The sequence below is a fragment of the Tachyglossus aculeatus genome, chromosome 17 (assembly GCF_015852505.1).
Source record: "Tachyglossus aculeatus isolate mTacAcu1 chromosome 17, mTacAcu1.pri, whole genome shotgun sequence".
NCBI classification, from domain to species: domain Eukaryota; kingdom Metazoa; phylum Chordata; class Mammalia; order Monotremata; family Tachyglossidae; genus Tachyglossus; species Tachyglossus aculeatus.
The window spans coordinates 56,766,979-56,787,931 of record NC_052082.1 but is presented as its reverse complement, the minus strand read 5'-3'; the positions used below and the strand labels follow the sequence as shown (position 1 = coordinate 56,787,931).

The window sequence follows — 20,953 nt, the reverse complement described above, 5'->3', positions numbered from 1 at the left end:
GTTTATTTTATTTTGTTAGTATGTTTGGTTTTGTTCTCTGTCTCCCCCTTTTAGACTGTGAGCCCACTGTTGGGTAGGGACTGTCTCTATATGTTGCCAGCTTGGACTTCCCAAGCGCTTAGTACAGTGCTCTGCACACTGTAAACGCTCAATAAATACGATTGATTGATTGATTGATTGATTTGTCTGCTGCATAGGGATAGGGCACGGGCCTGGGAGTCACAAGGTTTGCTGCCATTTGTCTGCTGCATGACCTTGGGCGAGTCACTTATCCCCTCTGTGCCTCAGTTCCCTCATCTGTAAAATGGGGATGGAGACCTAGAATGTGGGGGGCTTCACGGGGCGGAGAGTTTAGGTTCGTGGGCCTGGAGCAGGAGTAATGAAAAGGAACTGTACTAAGCGTTTGGGAAGGGTGAGCGCTTAGGGGAAGCAGCGTGGCTCAGTGGAAAGAGCCCAGGCTTGGGGGTCAGAGGTCGTGGGGTCGAATCCCGGCTCCGCCGCTTAGCTGTGTGACCTTGGGTAAGCCTCTTAACTTCTCTGGGCCTCAGTTACCTCATCTGTAAAATGGGGATGAAGACTGTGAGCCCCAAGTGGGACAACCTGATCACCTTGTATGGCCCCCAGCGCTTAGAACAGTGCTTGGCACATAGTAAGCGCTTAATCAATCAATCCATCAGTCGTATTTATTGAGCGCTTATTGTGTGCAGAGCGCTGTACTAAGCGCTTGGGAAGTACAAGTTGGCAACATATAGAGATAGTCCCTACCTAACAGTGAGCTCACAGTCTAGAAGGGGGAGACAGAGAACAAAACAAAATATATTAACAAAATAAAATAAATAGAATAGATATGTACAAGTAAAATAAATAGAGTAATAAATATGTACTTAACAAATACCACCATTATTATTATTATTATTATTGTGTGCGTGTCTGAGGAAAGGAATGTTTTTAAGTCACCAAATGGGATTCAACCAAACGGTTGTCGGGGCCGCTCAGAGCCTTGGTTTCATTCATTCATTCATTCATTCAGTCGTATTTATTGAGAGCTTACTGTGTGCAGAGCACTGTGCTAAGCGCTTGGGAAGTCCAAGTTGGCAACATCTAGAGACAGTCCCTATGCAACAGTGGGCTCACAGTCTAGAAGGGGGAGACAGAGAACAAAACCAAACATATTAACAAAATAAAATAAATAGAATAGATATGTACAAGTAAAATAAATAGAGTAATAATCAATCAATCAATCGTATTTCTTGAGCGCTTACTGTGTGCAGAGCACTGTACTAAGCGTTTGGGAAGTACAAGTTGGCAACATATAAAGACAGTCCCTACCCAACAGTGGGCTCACAGTCTAGAAGGGGGAGACAGAGAACAAAACCAAACATACTAAGAAAATAAAATAGAATAGATATGTACAAGTAAAATAAATAAAGAGAGCAATAAATATGTACAAACATATATACATATATACAGGTAAATAAATATGTACTTAACAAATACCACCATTATTATTATTATTATTATTGTGTGTATGTCTGAGGAAAGGAATGTTTTTGAGTCATCAAACGGGATTCAACCGAACGGTTGTCGGGGCCGCTCAGAGCCTTGGTTTCATTCATTCATTCATTCATTCAATCATATTTATTGAGCGCTTACTGTATGCAGAGCACTGTACTAAGCGCTTGGGAAGTCCAAGTTGGCAACATCTAGAGACGGTCCCTACCGAACAGTGGGCTCACAGTCTAGATCAATCATCGTCATAATATTTTACTTGTACATATCAGTCAATCAATCGTATTTATTGAGCGCTTACTGTGTGCAGAGCACTGTGCTAAGTGCTTGGGAAGTCCAAGTTGGTAACATCTAGAGACGGTCCCTACCCACCAGTGGGCTCATAGTCTAGGAGGGGGGAGACGGACAACAAAACAAAACATAGTCACAAAATAAAATAAACTCGCTTTCCATGGAACGGGAATTTACGTCCTGCCCTTTGTGCAGGAAGATCTGCCCTCCCTCCCCGCCCAGGAAAGGGGCCTTGTCCCAAGAACCAGTCCATTCATTCGTGGCTGAGAAGCAATGTGGCTCAGTAGAAAGAGTCCGGGCTTTGGAGTCAGAGGTCATGGGTTCAAATCCCGCCTCCGCCAGCTGTCAGCTGGGTGACTTTGGGCGAGTCACTTCACTTCTCTGGGCCTCGGTTCCCTCATCTGTCAAAAGGGGATGAAGACTGTGAGCCCCCTGTGGGACAACCTGATCACCTTGTGACCTCCCCAGTGCTTAGGACAGTGCTTGGCACATAGTAAGTGCCTAAAAAAATGCCATTATTATTATTACTATAGTTATTATTACTATTATTATTATCTATGTGACTTTGGGCAAGTCACTTCACTTCTCTGTGCCTCAGTTCCCTCATCTGTCAAATGGGGATGAAGACTGTGAGCCCCCCCGGGACAACCTGATCACCTTATAACCTCCCCAGCGCTTAGAACAGTGTTTTGCACATAGTAAGCGCTTCACAAATGCCATCACTATTATTATTATGACTTCTGACTCTCCAGCCCGGGCTCTTTCCACCTTTCCCAAGGCCCCATGTTCTTTGTGTCTGGTTTTTTTTCGGTCTGGCCGGCTGGCGGGGCCGGACATGGTCAGCGGAAAGAGGGGGGGAGTTGCCCAGTTGGGGCCGGGCCCGGGCCCGGGGGTGGGTCTGTCCACATGGGCTGTCGCCCTCCCGCCGGCCGCTGCCCAGGCCATCTGCTCTCCCAGGGTCCGGCCTGGACCAGCAGGGCACTGGGCAGGACTGGGCAGGAGGACAGCAGAAGACGAGGGGGAGCAGAAGAGGAAGGGGAGAGGAGGGGAGAGGGGAAAGGGAGAGGAGGGGGAGCAGAAGAGGAAGGGGCTCAGAGGGGAAGGGGAGAGGAGGGGGAGCAGAAGAGGAAGGGGCTCAGAGGGGCGAGGGGAAAAGGAGAGGAGGGGGAGCAGAAGAGGAAGGGGCGAGGGGAGGGGGAGAGGAGGGGGAGCAGAAGAGGAAGGGGCCCAGAGGGGCCAGGGGAAAAGGAGAGGAGGGGGAGCAGAAGAGGAAGGGGTTCAGAGGGGAAGGGGAGAGGAGGGGGAGCAGAAGAGGAAGGGGCTCAGAGGGGCGGGGGAAGGGGAGAGTTGGGGGAGCAGAAGAAGAAGGGGCTCAGAGGGGCCAGGGGAAAGGAAGAGGAAGGGGTGAGGGGAAGGGGAGAGGAGGGGGAGCAGAAGAGGAAGGGGCTCAGAGGGGCCAGGGGAAAAGGAGAGGAGGGGGAGCAGAAGAGGAAGGGGCAAGGGGAAGGGGAGAGGAGGGGGAGCAGAAGAAGAAGGGGCTCAGAGGGGCGGTGGAAGGGGAGAGTTGGGGGAGCAGAAGAGGAAGGGGTTCAGAGGGGCCGGGGGAGAGGAGGGGCGAGGGGAAGGGGCTCAGAGGGGAGCAGAAGAGGAAGGGGCTCAGAGGGGCCAGGGGAAGGGGAGAGGAGGAGCTGAAGAAGAAGGGGCTCAGAGGGGTGAGAGGAAGGGGCTCAGAGGGGCGAGGGGAAGGGGAGAGGAGGAGGAGCAGAAGAGGAAGGGGCTTAGAGGGGTGAGGGGAAGGAGAGAGGAAGGGGAGCAGAAGAGGAAGGGGCTCAGAAGGGCCAGGTGAAGAGGAGAGGAAGGGGAGCAGAGGGGGGAGGAGAAAGGGAGAGGAGGGGGAGCAGAAGAGGAAGGGGCTCAGAGGGGCCAGGGGAAGAGGAGAGGAGGGGGAGCAGAAGACCAAGGGGCTCAGAGGGGCCGGGGAAAGGGAGAGGAGGGGGAGCAGAAGAGGAAGGGGCTCAGAGGGGCCAGGGGAAAGGGAGAGGAGGGGGAGCAGAAGAGGAAGGGGCTCAGAGGGGCCAGGGGAAAGGGAGAGGAGGGGGAGCAGAAGAGGAAGGGGTTTCAGAGGGGCGAGGAGAAGGGGACGAGAGGAGGGGGAGCAGAGAGGGGAGGGGAAGGGAAGCGGTGTGGGGGGGGAGGAGGGGAAGCAGGGGGGAAAGGGGGGCAGAGGGCCTGGCAGTGGCATGCAGAGGCGACCCCTCCCCAGGATCCCAAGGGCCAGGTAAGGGTGGGTAGGACCGGCCGTCCCCTCCGGGGAAGCAATGGGGGTGCCCTAAATTCCACCCCCCCAAAGTCCAGGGAGGGAGGAGAGGAAGCCCGACCCCCAAGAAGGGGGGAGACTGAGAGAGAGAGAGAGATGGGGGCGGCCGCCAGGACCCCACTGCTGCTCCCGCTGCTGCTGGGACTGGGCCTAGGCCCGGGCCCCGTCCTGGGAAGGGCCGCCCCCGGAGACCCAATGGACCAAGGAGATGGAGACCCCCAGACTGCAGCCCAGGTAAGCCCAAGGCCCCAAGGCCCGAAGGGTGGGGGGCCCAGAACTGCCCAGGACGCGCGGGTGGCCTCGATTTTCTGTTCAGCGCTTACTACATGCCAGGCACCGAATTCGACCCTGGGAGAGATAATAATAATAATGATAATTTTGGTATTTGTTAAGCTCTATGTGCAAAGCACTGTTCTAAGCCCTGGAGAGGATACAAGGTGATCATGTTGTCCCATGTGGGGCTCACAGTCTTAATCCTCATTTTACAGATGAGGGAACTGAGGCCCAGAGAAGTGAAGTGACTCGCCCAAAGTCACACAGCTGACAAGCGGCGGAGCCAGGATTTGAACCCATGACCTCTGGTTCTAAAGCCCGGGCTCTTTCCACTGAACCACGCCGCTTCCCCCGTACAAGCTAAACGGATCGTGTCCCACGCAGGGCTCACAGTCTTCATCCCCATTTTAGTAATAAGGGTATTTGGTAGGCGCTGACTATGTGCCAGGCACTGTACTGAGCGCTGGGGTGGACACCAGCAAATTGGGTTGGACACAGTCCCTGTCCCATGTGGGGCTCACAGTCTCACGCCCCGTTTTACAGAGGAGAGAACTGAGGCAAAAATAATAATGATTGTGGTATTTGTTAAGCACTTACTATGAGCCAGATACTGTACCAAACGCCCGGGTGGACACAGGCAAATTGGGTCGGTCCCTGTCCCACGCGGGGCTCACAGTCTCGCTCCCCATTTTACAGATAATAATAATAATGATGGCATTTATGAAGCGCTTACTATGTGCAAAGCACCGTTCTAAGCGCTGAATGAGGTCACTGCGGCCTAGAGAAGTGACTTGCCCAGGGTCACACAGCAGAGAAGTGTCAGAGCGGGATTAGGACCCCAATCAGTCACTTCATCGTATTTATTGAGCGCTTATCGGGTGCATAGCACTGTTCTAAGCGCTTGGGAGAGGACAATGCAACAGACACCTTCCTTGCCCACCATGAGTTTATAGTCTAGAGGGGGAGACAGACATGAATACGATTGATTGAGTGAATGAATGAATAGAAATAAATAAATGATGGATAAAGACATAAGTGCTGTGGGGCCGGAGTGGGGGGGGGGGGGGGGGATGAATAAAGGGAGCCAGTTAGGGCGATGCGGAAGGGAGTGGAAGAAAAGGAAAAGGGGGCTAAAATTTTTCCAAATCCCAGACCTCTGCACCCTCCACTAGGCCACACTGCTTCCCCGCTGCATGCTTTCCCTCCCCGCCATCCCCAAGCATCGCGTCTTCCCCGACGGTCTCCGCTGTGGCTCGGTAGCGGCCCCGGGACTGGGATTTAACCAGCCCCTTCCCCGCGACGCGCAGTACGGAACCAGGGCAGCGCCAATCAATCAACACCGTCAATCGATCAATCATATCTATTGAGCATTTACAGCACGCACAGCTCTGGGCTAAGCACTTGGGAGAGAACAACATAATCGAGTCGGGAGATGAGTGTGGAGCCGGTTGTGGAGAAGACAGATTTCATGCCCCACGTGGGGCTCACGGTCCTAATCCCCATTTTACAGCGCTTAGAACAGTGCTTTGCACATAGTGAGCGCTTAACAAATGCCATCATTATTATTGCAGCCGAGTTCACGGAGGCCCAGAGAAGTGATGTGACTCGCCCAAGTTCACCCAGGAGACAAATGGAGGGAGAACGGGTTTCTAATCCCGTGAATCCCACGTGGGACAACCTGATGAGCTTGTATCTACCCCAGCGCTTAGAACGGTGCTTGGCACCCACTAAGCGCTCAGCAAATGCCCTCATTATTATCATTATTATTACGTAGCCTCCTCCGGGTAGAGGAATTGGGTACTTGGGTGGACATTCGGTGGGGCTGGTGAAAGTCTGTCCTATCCACAGGGCTGTCCAACCTTCCCAAGACTTTGTGGCATCTTTTTTGGCCTCGCGGCATCTTCAGAAAGGAGGGAAGGGGACACCAGGGCCCAGAGAGGTCAAACCACTTGCCTAAGGTCACACAGCAGTGTGGGAATTCAGGCCAGACAGACGAGGGGTTTTCCGCAGCCGGATTCCCCACGCAGAAACAGCCAGTGAGGCCTGCCCCTTCCATCCCGGGGGGGGGCCAGAGTCGAGGGGCACCAAGTTCCCAGGAATAGCTGGGCCAGATCCTCCCTCATCCCTGGCACAGAGCCGGGCTCGGTGTTGGGAACCGGCTCTGAGAAGCGGGACCCCCGGGTTCCCACTCCTCTGGGCCCTAAGAGGCTCAGGCCAGCTCTACTTCCCATTTTCCCCAAGCGGAGGGCCTGCGACGTTCCCGACAGGATTCTCACGTCTCTGGAAGTTTTGGCGCCCGTCCAGCCGGGGAAATGTTTCTGGGACTGCCGCCCTCCGCAACTCCAGACAGATTTTGGCTCCGGGACAGAGATAATAGCTCTGTTGGAAGTGGGGAGGGAAGAGAGGCCAGAGAAAGAGAGAAAACCGGGCTCCGAAGGAGAATGTTTCTTGGAGTGATGGGTTGAGGGAAGTGGGAATGTGCTTTCCGGTGTTGGGGGGGTCCTTAATTCCTTTCACATTTCTTCCAGTTAATTTAATTTAGTTGGGAGCCCGGCAGCCGTTGAAAAATCAGGGTGGGAACAGAAAGGCTTTGAAAGCTCTAAATGGAAATGTGAACCATGTGTGTCTGTAGACGAGTCGTTCTAAGGTCAAGAGTTTTCCTGAGCTGAGAAGCAGCGGGGCTCAGTGGAAAGAGCCCGGGCTTTGGAGTCAGAGGTCATGGGTTCAAATCCCAGCTTCACCGATTGTCAGCTGTGTGACTTTGGGCAAGTCACTTCACTTCTCTGGGCCTCAGTGACCTCATCTGTCAAATGGGGATGAAGATTGTGAAGCCCCCCGTGGGGCAACCTGATCACCTTGTAACCTCCTCAGCACTTAGAACAGTGCTTTGCACATAGTAAGCGCTTTTTTGGAGAAGCAGCGTGGCTCAGTGGAAAGAGCCCGGGCTTGGGAATCAGAGGTCATGGGTTCGAATCCCAGCTCTGCCACATATCTGCTGTGTGACCTTGGGCAAGTCACTTAACTTCTCTGAGCCTCAGTTACCTCATCTGTAAAACGGGGATTAAGATTGTGAGCCCCACGTGGGACAACCTGATCACCTCGTATCCCCCTCAGCGCTTAGAACAGTGCTTTGCACATAGTAAGCGCTTAACAAATGCCATCGTTATTATTATTTCCGGGGCAACGTTCTTTGTTTGGGGTGGTTTCCGAAGCTTCTCCGGGCCGGATGATTCCACGAAGGTGGTTGGGAAAGGGCAGACAGGGGGAGAGCCGCAGGGATCGGGAGTTCTGAGGGCGAGAACTCGGCCCAGCCCCTTCGTCAACGGAAGCGCTCCTCGGCCCCGGAGCCTCGTGGAAATTATTTCAGACGGACCGACCGTCTTCACTGTCCGCAGTGGGAACTCGCTCGCTGTCGGTGCTCTGCACACAGTTAGCGCTCGGTAAATACGGTTGAGTGAATTAATAATAATAATAATAATGGCATTTATTAAGCGCTTACTATGTGCAAAGCACTGTTCTAAGCGCTGGGGAGGTTACAAGGTGATCAGGTTGTCCTACGTAGGGCTCACAGTCTTAACCCCCATTTTACAGATGAGGTAACTGAGGCCCAGAGAAGTGAAGCGACTTACCCAAAGTCACAAAGCTGACAACTGGCAGAGCCGGGGTTTGAACCCATGAACTCGGACTCCGAAGCCCGGGCTCTTTCTGCTTTCAGTAGGTGGTTCAGCGGGCGCTCAGTACAGTCCTCTGCAGTAGATGGGGGTGGCGGTGGGGTGACCCCGTCCAAGACGCTGACTCGTGGGACCCCCACTCCTCCCTGGCAGGTGTTCCTGGGCCGATATGGCTACTTTCGGGAGGGTAATGGGGAAGGCCCCAGCCCCGACAGCTTCGAAGACGCCGTCAGGTAAGCGGGACGGAGGAGGGGACCGAGGGGTGCCCCGGGAGCCCGAGCCGGACCCCCGCCGTCCCCCCGCAGGGAGTTCCAGTGGACCGCCCACCTGCCGGTCAGCGGGGTCCTGGACGCGGCCACGCTGCGCCAGATGAAGCGCCCGCGCTGTGGGGTGGCCGACGCCGAGAGTCGCCAGGCCTGGGCCCGGAGAGTGACCGCCCGGCGGGCCCCGAGGCTGCGGAAACGCTACGTCCAGCCGCGGGGTGAGACCCCCCAATCAATCAATCATATTTATTGAGCGCTTACTATGTGCAGAGCACTGTACTAAGCGCTTGGGAAGTACAAATTGGCAACATATAGAGACAGTCCCTACCCAACATTGGGCTCACAGTCTAAAAGACCCCCAGCCCCCGGGGTTCGAGGAGGGCATGCGAGGCCCATCTCCCAGCACCCCGACAGCGGCCCGGCCCCATCCTCCCCAGGCCCAGCACACGGGGCAGGGCCGAAGCCGCGGTTTTCCTGTCCCCAAACCCCCAGCCCCCTCCTCCTGCTCCCTGGATTTATCCAAGTCTTGCCCGGCTGGGAGGGGCGATGTCAGGCTGCGGTCGGGTGAAAGTGGGGGGCGGGGGTGGTGAGAATCAATCAACCAATCAATCGCATTTATTGAGCGCTTACTGTGTGCAGAGCACTGGACTAAGCACTTGGGATGTACAAGTTGGCAACATATAGAGACGGTCCCTACCCAACAGCGGGCTCACAGTCTAAAAGCTAAAAGGGGGAGACGGACAACAAAACCAAACATCAGCAGCAGGCTCACAGTCTAAAAGGGGGAGATGGAGAACAAAACCAAACATACTAACAAAATAAAATAAATAGAATAGATATGTACAAGTAAAAGAAATAAATACATAGAGTAATAAATATGTACAAACAGATATACATATATACAGGTGCTGTGGGGAAGGGAAGAAGGTAAGGCAGGGGGGATGGAGAGGGGGACGAGGGGGAGAGGAAGGAAGGGAGGCAGCGTGGCTCAGTGGAAAGAGCCCGGGCTTTGGAGTCAGAGGTCATGGGTTGAAATCCCGGCTCTGCCAATGGTCAGCTGTGTGACTTTGGGCAAGTCACTTCACTTCTCTGGGTCTCAGTGACCTCATCTGGAAAATGGGGATGAAGACTGTGAGCCCCCCAGGGGGATAACCTGATCACCTTGTAACCTCCCCAGTGCTTAGAACAGTGCTTTGCACATAGTAAGTGCTTAATAAATGCCATCATTATTATTCCGGGCCAGCTGGCAGCCAAACTGGAGGAGTTGGGGGTTATTTTCCATTTCCCACCCTCCTCGCCCTATCCGGCCTCTCTGGGCCCTGACCTCTGACCTCATCTCCCCTCCCCACCACCTTCTGATCGGGGCCGCCCTCCTCGCCCGCCCCGTGGCCCCGACTCTGACCTCATTGGTTCAGTGGAAAGAGCCCGGGCTTTGGAGTTGGAGGTCATGGGTTCAAATCGCGGCTCCGCCATTTGTCCGCTGTGTGACCTTGGGCAAGCCACTTAACTTCTCTGAGCCTCAGTTCCCTCATCTGTAAAATGGGGATGAAGCCCGTGAGCCCCACGTGGGCCAACCTGATCACCTTGTAACCCCCCCAGCGCTTAGAACAGTGCTTTGCACATAATAAGCGCTTAAAAAATACCATCATTATTATTATTCTCTGAGCCTCAGTGACCTCATCTGTAAAATGGAGATGAAGACCATGAGCCCCATGTGGGGCAACCTGATCACCTTGTATCCCCCCCCAGTGCTTAGAACAGTGCTTTGCACATAGTAAGCGCTTCACAAATACCATCATTATTATTATTCTCTGAGCCTCAGTGACCTCATCTGTAAAATGGAGATGAAGACCATGAGCCCCATGTGGGGCAACCTGATCACCTTTTATCCCCCCAGCGCTTAGAACAGTGCTTTGCACATAGTAAGCGCTTAACAAATACCATCATTATTATCATTATCTGAGCCTCAGTGACCTCATCTGTAAAATGGGGATGATGACCGTGAGCCCCACGTGGGGCAGCCTGATCTCCTTGTATCCCCTCCAGCACTTAGAGCAGTGCTTTGCACGTAGTAAGCGCTTAACAAATGCCATTGTTATTATTATTATTATTATATCTGGCCCCCGGACAGAAACCAGGCCCTGCCCGCTTTAAGTTATTCATCCCTGGTTCATCTCTTTCCTCCCCACTACACACACACTCCCGGGACGGTGAGGGTGGTAGCGTGAAGTGCTTGGGGATCTTTGGGGGAGGAATGGGAGGGGAAAAAGAGGAGGGGGCCGGTGGCCCTGCTCCCCCCACGAATCCTTCCCGCCCACCGGGGCGTCAGGGAAGAGGAAACCCAACCCAGCGAGTGCCCGGTGTTGATAACTCAGGCGTCCGACCGACTTCTTCCTCTTCGGCCGTGACTTCCTCCCTGGGCCCCAGTTCCACCCCCACCAGATAGCCACTCCTCCTCCTGGGCACGGACCGATGCCAGGGGGTGAGAACGAGGCGAGCAATGGGGTAAAAATAAGCTCCGTTTGGGGTACTCTTCCCTTCACCTCCCCCCGACACCTCGGTCTCCCCGCCATTCATTCATTCAATCGTATTTATTGAGCGCTTACTGTGTGCAGAGCACTGGACTAAGCGCTTGGGAAGTCCAAGTCGGCAACATCTAGAGACGGTCCCTACCCAACAGTGGGCTCACAGTCTAGAAGGGGGAGACGGACAACAAAACAAAACATATTAACCAAATAAAATAAATAGAATAAATATGTACAAATGAAATAGAGTAATAAATGCATGCATTCATTCATTCAATCGTATTTATTGAGCGCTTACTGCGTGCAGAGCACTGGACTAAGCGCTTGGGACGTCCAAGTCGGCAACATCTAGAGACGGTCCCTACCCAACAGTGGGCTCACAGGCTAGAAGGGGGAGACGGAGAGCAGAACAGAACATATTAACAAAATAAAAAAAGTAGAATAAATATGTACAAGTAAAATAAATAAATAGGGTAATAAATCCATACAAACATATATCCATATATACAGGTGCTGTGGGGAAGGGAAGGAGGTAAGGCGGAGGGGGAGGAGGGGGAGAGGAAGGAGGGGGCTCAGTGTGGGAAGGCCTCCTGGAGGAGGGGAGCTCTCAGTAGGGCCTTGAAGGGAGGAAGAGAGCGAGCTTGGCGGATGGGCAGAGGGATTGGGGGCATTCCGGGCCAGGGGGAGGACCTGGGCTGGGGGTCGACGGCAGGACGGGCGAGAACGAGGCCCGGTGACGAGGTTAGCGGTGGCAGAGGAGCGGAGGGTGCGGGCTGGGCTGTGGAAGGAGAGAAGGGAAGTGAGGTAGGAGGGGGCGAGGGGATGGACAGCCTTGAAGCCCAGGGTGAGGAGTTTCTGCCACCTCTGACCCCATCGGTCTGGCGGCGGACACCCACAAAAGCTGAGGGGAGTCGGGGGCGAGGGACGGGCCGGGGGATAGACCCCCCCGGCCCGGCCCACGCACCCCAGGCTCGCCCTCCCGGTGTCGCCCCTCCCAGCCAACGGGAAGTGGTACAAGCTCCAGTTGTCCTACCGCCTGGTCAACTGGCCGCGACACCTCCCCGAGGGGCGAGTGAGGGAGGCCGTGCGGGCGGCCTTCCAGCTGTGGGCCAACGTCTCGGCCCTGGACTTCTGGGAGGCGCCGTCCGGGCCCGCCGACATCCGCCTCACCTTCTTCCGGGGCGACCACAACGACGGGCTGGCCAACGCCTTTGACGGGCCAGGTGCTGACCCTTCCCCCCCGTAAGCCGCTCTCTTACACCGGGGTCTCGGGGTTGGCGACGCGTGGTGGTGGGGGGAGGGGGGGGTGTCTCACCATCCCAACGGTTGGGGAGTCTGGCCCAAATCCATCCTGCTGCATGCCTCCCCCACTCCGACCCTCGCACCCTCCTTCTCTCCGGGCGCACGTGCCAGTAGGCCCCGGGCCTTCGCGGCTTGGGCCGTCGTGGCTGCCCCGTCCGCTGACCCGGGCGGCCGTGCCCGTTCCCGTTCTCAGGGGGTACCCTGGCCCACGCCTTCCTGCCCCGGCGCGGGGAGGCCCACTTCGACAGCGAGGAGCCTTGGTCCCTGTACAGCCGGCGGGGCCGCGGGCTGTTCGTGGTGCTGGCCCACGAAGTCGGGCACACCCTGGGCCTGGCCCACTCGCCCGCCCGCGGCGCCCTCATGGCCCCCTACTACAAGAAGCTGGGCCGGGCCGCCGTGCTCAGCCGGGACGACGTCCTGGCCATCCAGAACCTGTACGGTGAGCCGCGCCTCCCCCTCCCCGACAATAATAATAATGATGATCGTATTTGTTAAGCGCTGACTATGTGCAAAGCACTGTTCTAAGCGCTGGGGAGGTTACAAGGTGATCAGGTTGGCCCACGGGGGGCTCGCAGTCTTAATCCCCATTTTCCAGAAGGCCCAGAGAAGTGAAGTGACTTGCCCCAAGTCACACAGCTGACAGGTGGCGGAGCCGGGATTTGAACCCGTGACCTCTGACTCCAAAGCTCGGGCTCTTTCCCCTGAGCCAAGCTGCTTCTCTGATGACTGTGATCTCCTCTAAGCGCCTCCCGGGGGCAAGCACTGTACTGAGCGCCAGCGTGGCGGATAGAGCCCGGGCCTGGGCTCTAATCCCACCTCCGCCCCTTCCAAGCGCTTAGTCCAGTGCTCTGCCACACAGTAAGCGCTCAATAAATACGATTGAATGGATGAATATGACCTTGGGCGGGTCGCTTCACTAAGCACTCTACTAAGCGCTGGGGTGGATACAAGCGAATCTGATCCGAGTAGATGGGGTTGGACGCAGTCCCCGTCCCACGTGGGGCTCCCAGTCTCCATCCCCATTTTACAGACGAGGGAACTGAGACACGGAGAAATGAAGTGACTCGTCCAAGGTCACACAGCGGACAAGTGGCGGAGCCGGGATCAGAATGCCCAGGCCCGTGATGACGAGGATGATGATGATGGTATTAGTTAAGCGCTTACTATGTGCAAAGCACTGTTCTAAGCGCTCGGGAGGATACAAGGTGATCAGGTTGTCCCACGGGGGAATCACAGTCTTAATCCCCATTTTACAGATGAGGGAATCAATCAATCGTATTTATTGAGCGCTTACTGTGTGCAGAGCACTGTACTAAGCGCTTGGGAAGTCCAAGTTGGCAACATCTAGAGACGGTCCCTACCCAACGGTGGGCTCACAGTCTAGAAGGGGGAGATGGAGAACAAAACCAAACATACTAACAAAATAAAATAAATAGAATAGGCATGCACAAATAAAATAAATAAATAAATAGAGTAATAAATATGTACAAACATATAACCATCTATACAGGTGCTGTGGGGAAGGGAAGGAGGTAAGATGGGGGGATGGAGAAGGGGACGAGGGGGAGAGGAAGGAAGGGGCTCAGTCTGGGAAGGCCTCCTGGAGGAGGTGAGCTCTCAGTAGGGCCTTGAAGGGAATCAATCAATCAATCAATCGTATTTATTGAGCACTTACTGTGTGCAGAGCACTGTACTAAGCGCTTGGGAAGTCCAAGTTGGCAACATCTAGGAACAGTCCCTACCCAACGGTGGGCTCACAGTCTAGAAGGGGGAGGCAGAGAGCAAAACCAAACATATTAACAAAATAAAATAAATAGAATATATAGGTACAAGTAAAATAAATAGAGTAATAAATATGTACAAACATATCAATCAATCAATCAATCAATCGTATTTATTGAGCGCTTACTATGTGCAGAGCACTGTACTAAGCGCTTGGGAAGTACAAATTGGCATCACATAGAGACAGTCCCTACCCAACAGTGGGCTCACAGTCTAAAAGGGGGAGACAGAGAACAGAACCAAACATACCAACAAAATAAAATAAGTAGGATAGAAATGTACAAGTAAAATAAATAAATAAATAAATAAATAGAGTAATAAATATGTACAACCATATATCCATATATACAGGTGCTGTGGGGAAGGGAAGCGCTTCGTCCAGTGCTCTGCACACAGGAAGCGCTCAATAAATATGATTGAATGAATGAAGGAATGAATCGCTCAGTAAATACGATTGAATGAATGAATGAATGAATGAATGAATGAATGAATGAACATTCCCTGCCCACAACGAGCTTGCAGCCCACGCGTGCCCACGCGTGTCCGCCTGACCGTCTCTCCCACGGGGTCCAGGGAAGCCGCTGCGGGGGTCAGCCGTGCAGCTCCCCGGGAGTCTCTTCACGGACTTTGAGGCCTGGAGCCCCGACGGTCCCGGCGACCAGGAGCGGTCAGGGGTCCGGGGACCCCACTACTGCCATTCCTTCTTCGACGCCATCACCGTGGGTGAGTCGGCCCCACCACCCTCCCGCCCCTACTCCCTCCTTTCCCTTGGATTCCTCGCTTTGCCCCCCAAAGCCCCCACATCTCGCTGCCCGGCGGGCAAAGATTCTGCCCCGAGGCGATCGTAACAACAACTACGGTAGTTAATAATAATAATAATAATGATGATGGCATTTGTTAAGCGCTTGCTATGTGCAAAGCACTGTTCTAATGATGATGATGGCATTTGTTAAGCGCTTACTATGTGCAAAGCACCGTTCTAAGCGCTGGGGGGGATACAAGGTGATCAGGTTGTCCTGCGGGGGGCTCACAGTCATCATCCCCATTTTACAGACGAGGGAACTGAGGCTCTGAGAAGTTAAGTAATAATAATGGCATTTATTAAGCGCTTACTATGTGCAAAGCACTGTTCTAAGCGCTGGGGAGGTTACAAGGGGATCAGGTTGTCCCACGGGGGGCTCCCAGTCTTAATCCCCATTTTACAGATGAGGTAACTGAGGGCCCAGAGAAGTTAAGTGACTTGCCCAAGGTCACGCAGCAGACGTGTGGCGGAGCCGGGATTCGAACCCATGACCTCTGACTCCAAAGCCCGGGCTCTTTCCACTGAGCCGCGCTGTGTGCGCTGGGGAGGTTACAAGGTGATCAGGTTGTCCCACGGGGAGCTCACCGTCTTCATCCCCATTTTCCAGATGAGGGAACTGAGGCCCAGAGAAGTGAAGTGACTTGCCCCAAGTCACCCAGCTGTCAATTGGCGGAGCCGGGATTTGAACCCACGACCTCAGACTCCAAAGCCCGGGCTCTTTCCACTGAGCCACGCTGCTTCTCTATGATGATGATGAAGCGCTTACTATGTGCAAAGCACTGTTCTAAGCGCTGGGGAAGTTACCAGGTGATCAGGTTGTCCCACAGCGGGCTCACCGTTTTAATCCCCATTTGAGAGATGAGGGAACTGAGGCACAGAGAAGTGAAGTGACTTGGCCAAAATCACACAGCTACGGGGCTCCCGGTCTCGATCCCCATTTTCCAGATGAGGTCACTGAGGCCCAGAGAAGCAGACTGACTTGCCCAAGGTCACACAGCAGGTGAGTGGCCAAGCGGGGATTTGAACCCGCGCCCAGGCCCGGGCTCTAGCCGCGACGCCCCTCCAGACCGTGAGCTCACTGTGGGCAGGGAGCGTGTCTGTTGCTGTACTTTGCAGAGCGCTTAGTCCGGTGCTTGGCGCACAGTAAGCGCTCAATAAATAGGACTGGACGAACGCTGGCTCTCTCGTTGCCGCGACAGATGGGGAGCAGCGGGTCTACGTCTTCAAGGGGGGCCACTTCTGGGAGGTGGGAGTGGACGGCAACGCCACGGGGCCGTGGCCCCTGCGGACGAGGTGGCCCCGGTTGCCCCCGCGCGTGGAAGCGGCCGCCGTGTCCGAGGTCGACGGCAAGTTCTACTTCTTCAAAGGTAATAATAATAATAATAATAATAATAATAGTTCTGGTATTTGTTAAGCCCTTACTCTCTGCCGAGTACTGTTTCATTCATTCATTCAGTCATATTTATTGAGCGCTTACTGTGTGCAGAGCACTGGACTAGGCGCTTAGGAAGGACAAGTTGGCAACATTCATTCATTCATTCAATCATATTTATTGAGCGCTTACTGTATGCAGAGCACGGGACTAGGCGCTTGGGAAGGACAAGTTGGCAACGTTCATTCATTCAATCGTATTTATTGAGCGCTTACTGTGTGCAGAGCACTGGACTAAGCGCCTGGGAAGGACAAGTTGGCAACATTCATTCATTCAATCTTATTTATTGAGCGCTTACTGTGTGCAGAGCACTGGACTAAGCGCTTGGGAAGGACAAGTTGGCAACATTCATTCAATTGTATTTATTGAGTGCTTACTGTGTGCAGAGCACTGGACTAAGCGCTTGGGAAGGACAAGTTGGCAACATTCATTCATTCATTCAATTGTATTTATTGAGCACTTACTGTGTGCAGAGCACTGGACTAGGTGCTTGGGAAGGACAAGTTGGCAACATTCATTCATTCATTCAATCGTATTTATTGAGCGCTTACTGTGTGCAGAGCACTGGACTAAGCGCATGGGAAGGAAAAGTTGGCAACATTCATTCATTCATTCAATCGTATTTATTGAGCGCTTACTGTGTGCAGAGCACTGGACTAGGCGCTTGGGAAGGACAAGTTGGCAACATTCATTCATACTGAGCCCCTTCCTTCCTCTCCCCCTCGTCCCCCTCTCCATCCCCCTCATCTTACCTCCTTCCCTTCCCCACAGCACCTGTATAGATGTATATATGTTTGTACAGAATCATTACTCTATTTATTTATTCATTTTACTTGTACATATCTATTCTATTTATTTTATTCTGTTAGTATGCTTGGTTTTGTTTTCTGTCTCCCCCTTTTAGACTCTGAGCCCACTGTTGGGTAGGGACTGTCTCTATATGTTGCCAACTTGTAGTTCCCAAGCGCTTAGTACAGTGCTCTGCACACAGTTAGCGCTCAATAAATACAACTGATTGATTGATTCATTCATTCATTCATTCAATCATATTTATTGAGCGCTTACTGTGTGCAGAGCACTGTACTAAGCGCTTGGGAAAGACAAGTTGGCAACATTCATTCATTCAATCAATCGTATTTATTGAGCGCTTACTGTGTGCAGAGCACTGTACTACGTGCTTGGGAAGGACAAGTTGGCAACATTCATTCATTCATTCAATTGTATTTATTGAGCGCTTACTGTGTGCAGAGCACTGTACTAAGCCCTTGGGAAGGACAAGTTGGCAAATTCATTCATTCAATCGTATTTATTGAGCGCTTACTGTGTGCAGAGCACTGGACTAAGCGCTTGGGAAGTCCAAGTTGGCAACATACAGAAATGGTCCCTACCCAATAGCGGCCTCACAGTCTAGAAGGGGGAGACAGAGAACAAAACACAACATATTAACAAAATAAAATAAATAGAATAAATATGTACAAATAAAATAAATAACTCACAGTCTAGAAGGGGGAGACAGATAACAAAACAAAGCATATTAACAAAGTAAAATAAATAGAATAAATATGTACAAATAAAATAAATAAATAACTCACAGTCTAGAAGGGGGAGACAGAGAACAAAACAAAGCGTATTAACAAAATAAAATAAATAGAATAGTAAATATGTGCAAGTAAAATGAATAGAGTATTTACTGTTCTAAGCGCTGGGGTAGATACAAGGTCATCAGGTTGTCCCGCGTGGGGCTCACAGTGTCAATCCCCATTTTCCAGATGAGGGAACTGAGGCCCAGAGAAGTGAAGTGACTTGCCCAAAGTCACAAAGCTGACAAGTGGCGGAGCTGGGATTAGAACCCATAATAATAATAATAATAATAATGGCATTTATTAAGCGCTTACTATGGGCAAAGCACTGTTCTAAGTGCTGGGGAGGTTACAAGGTGATCAGGTTGTCCCACGTGGGGCTCACAGTCTTCATCCCTATTTGCCAGATGAGGTCACTGAGGCCCAGAGAAGTGACTTGCCCAAAGCCGCACAGCTGACAAGTGGTGGAGGCAGGATTTGAACCCATGACCTCTGACTCCAAAGCCCGGGCTCTTTCCACTGAGCCACGCTGCTTCTCTAATTCCCAGGCCCGGGTTCTAGCCAGGGCTTTTGGGCCTAGTCTTCCTGCCTCCCGACCCCCGGCTCTCCCTATGGACTGTGAAAAACCCTTTTGTTCCCGATTTCGGCCCATCCCGCCTCCTCCCTCTTCCCCATTCCGGGAACGGCGCGGCCGCAGCTGAACTGGAACCCGTGACCCTGGGGGTGCCGGCCTCTGCCTCCGGGCCTCCACCCTGGCCGCGGGAGGCGCGGGAAGAGGAGAAGAAAGAGACCTTTGCGGAGGACTCAGAAAACGACACCCCAGCAATTCCATCGGTCACATTTATTGAGCACCTACTGTGTGCAGAGCACTGTACTAAGCGCATAGGAGGGTCCGACGCAACGGAGTCGGTAGACGGGTTCCTGTCTGTCTCCCCCTCTGAGCTCGTTGTGGGCGGAGAACGTGTCCACTCGTTCTGTCGTACTCTCCCAGGCGCTAGTACAGTGCTCTACATACGGTAAACGCTCAAGAGAAGCAGTGTGGCTTAATGGAAAGAGCACGAGATTTGGAGTCAGAGGTCATGGGTTCAAATCTCAGCCCCGCCAATTGTCAGCGGGGTGACTTTGGGCGAGTCTGGGCCTCAGTTCCCTCATCTGGAAAATGGGGATAAAGACTGTGAGCCACCACGGTGGGACAACCTGATCACCTTGTAACCTCCCTAGCGCTTAGAACAGTGCTTTGCACATAGTAAGCACTTAATAAATGCCATTAAAAAAATAATAAGTACGACAGAAGGAATGAATGAGCTTACAGTCCGGACGGACCCGATAGGGACTCTCCCAAGCGCTTAATACAGTGCTTTGCACACCGTAAGCGCCCAATAAATACGATCGAATGAAAGAATGACCCCCCACCTCCCTCTCGGCTTCCAGCTTGGGTGGGATTCATTCATTCATTCACTCATTCATTCATCCAATCGAATTTCTTGAGCGCTTACTGTGTGCCGAGCACTGTACTAAGCGCTTGGGAAGTCCAAGTTGGCAACACCTAGAGACGGTCCCTGCCCAACAGCGGGCTCACAGCCTAGAAGGGGGAGACGGACAACGAAACGAAACAGATTAACAAAATAAAATCAGTAGGATAAATAGGTACAAGTAAAATAAATAGAGTAATAAATATGACCCAAGTAAAATAAATAATATGTACAGGTAAAATAAATAAATAGAGGAATGAGCCCACTGTTGGGTCGGGACTGTCTCTATATGTTGCCAATTTGTACTTCCCAAGCGCTTACATAGTAAGCGCTCAATAAATACGATTGATGACGATGACCCGGCCTGACTGTGCCCGCGGGCAAGTCACTTCACCCCTCTGCGCCTCGGTTACTTCATCTGTAAAACGGGGACGAAGGCCGCCAGCCCCGCGTGGGACAACCTGATTAGCCCGTGTCCGCCGCGGCGCCCGGGACGCGTAGTAAGCGCTCACCAGCTACCATCGGGATGTTCCCCCAGGGAGCCGCTGCTGGCGTTTCCGGGGCTCGACGCTGGAGCCGGGCTTCCCCCAGCGCTGCCAAGGAGGAGGCGTCCCCCGCCACCCGGACGCGGCCCTCTTCTTCGGCCCGCTGGGCCGCCTGGTAGTCTTCAAGGACTCGCGGTACTTCGTGCTGGCCGAGGGGGCCCTGCGGCCCGAGCCCGACTACCCCCGCCACCTGCGGGACTGGAAGGGGGTCCCCCCGGGGGTCCGCGGCGCCCTGCCCCGCCCCGACGGCTCCGTCTACTTCTTCCGGGCCGACCGCTACTGGCGCTTCGACCAGGCCCGGCTGAGGGTGGTGGGCACCGGGCATTGGGCCAGCGAGTTGGCCTGGACCGGCTGCGGGGACGCCAACTCGGGGGGTGCTCTGTTTTGAGGCGCGGGCCCGATCCCGCTCGCCCCCCGCACGAACAGACTGTCTCTGGGACCCCCGCGGCCCCACTTTCTATTTTTAAGGGTATATAATATTAAGCGCTTACTATGTGCAAAGCACTGTTCTAAGCACTGGGGAGGTTACAAGATATAGCATCTACTAGGTGCCAGGCACCGCACTGAGCACTGGGGTGGGTACAAGCTAATCCGGTTGGACGCTTTTAAGCCCCCCCTTGGGGCTCAGCTCTTCGTGGCTCAGTGGAAAGAGCCCGGGCTTTGGAGTCAGGTCATGGGTTCGAATTCCGACTCCGCCACACGTTCATTCATTCAATCGTATTTATTGAGCGCTTACTGTGTGCAGAGCACCGGACTAAGCGCTTGGGAAGTCCAAGTTGGCGACATCTAGAGCCGGTCCCTACCCAACAGTGGGCTCACAGGCTAGAAGGGGGAGACAGACAACAAAACAAAACATATTAACACAATAAAATAAATAGAATAAATATGTACAAACAAAATAAATAGGGTAATAGACTTTCATAAAGGCACTCAGCAGACAAGTGGCGGAGGAGCCGGGATTGGAACCCAGGTCCTTCTGATTCCCAGGCCTATCCAGAGCCATGCTGTTTACTGAGCACTTGCTGGGTGAAGCACACACTGTGCTAAAGGCTCAGGAGAGTACAGTACAGCAAAGTTGGGAGACACGTCCCCTGTCCACAAAGAGCCTGCAAACTTTTGGAGTTGATGATTAGGGGAGAAACAGCATCCGGATTATTTGAGGATTAGGGTATCACGTTTGCTTCAAGAA

General features: G+C 53.3%; 1 protein-coding gene across 1 annotated transcript; it reads left to right on the top strand.

Moving 5' to 3' along the window:
• Positions 1-4,098: 4,098 nt before the first annotated feature.
• On the top strand, positions 4,099-20,297 carry MMP28 (matrix metallopeptidase 28). The gene is made up of 8 exons (XM_038759520.1): positions 4,099-4,351; positions 8,215-8,294; positions 8,367-8,542; positions 11,848-12,072; positions 12,345-12,590; positions 14,507-14,656; positions 15,935-16,102; positions 19,758-20,297. The coding sequence occupies exons 1-8, from the start codon at positions 4,214-4,216 to the stop codon at positions 20,150-20,152; spliced, it is 1,578 nt and encodes a 525-aa protein (XP_038615448.1). The 5' UTR covers positions 4,099-4,213; the 3' UTR covers positions 20,153-20,297.
• Positions 20,298-20,953: the final 656 nt, after the last annotated feature.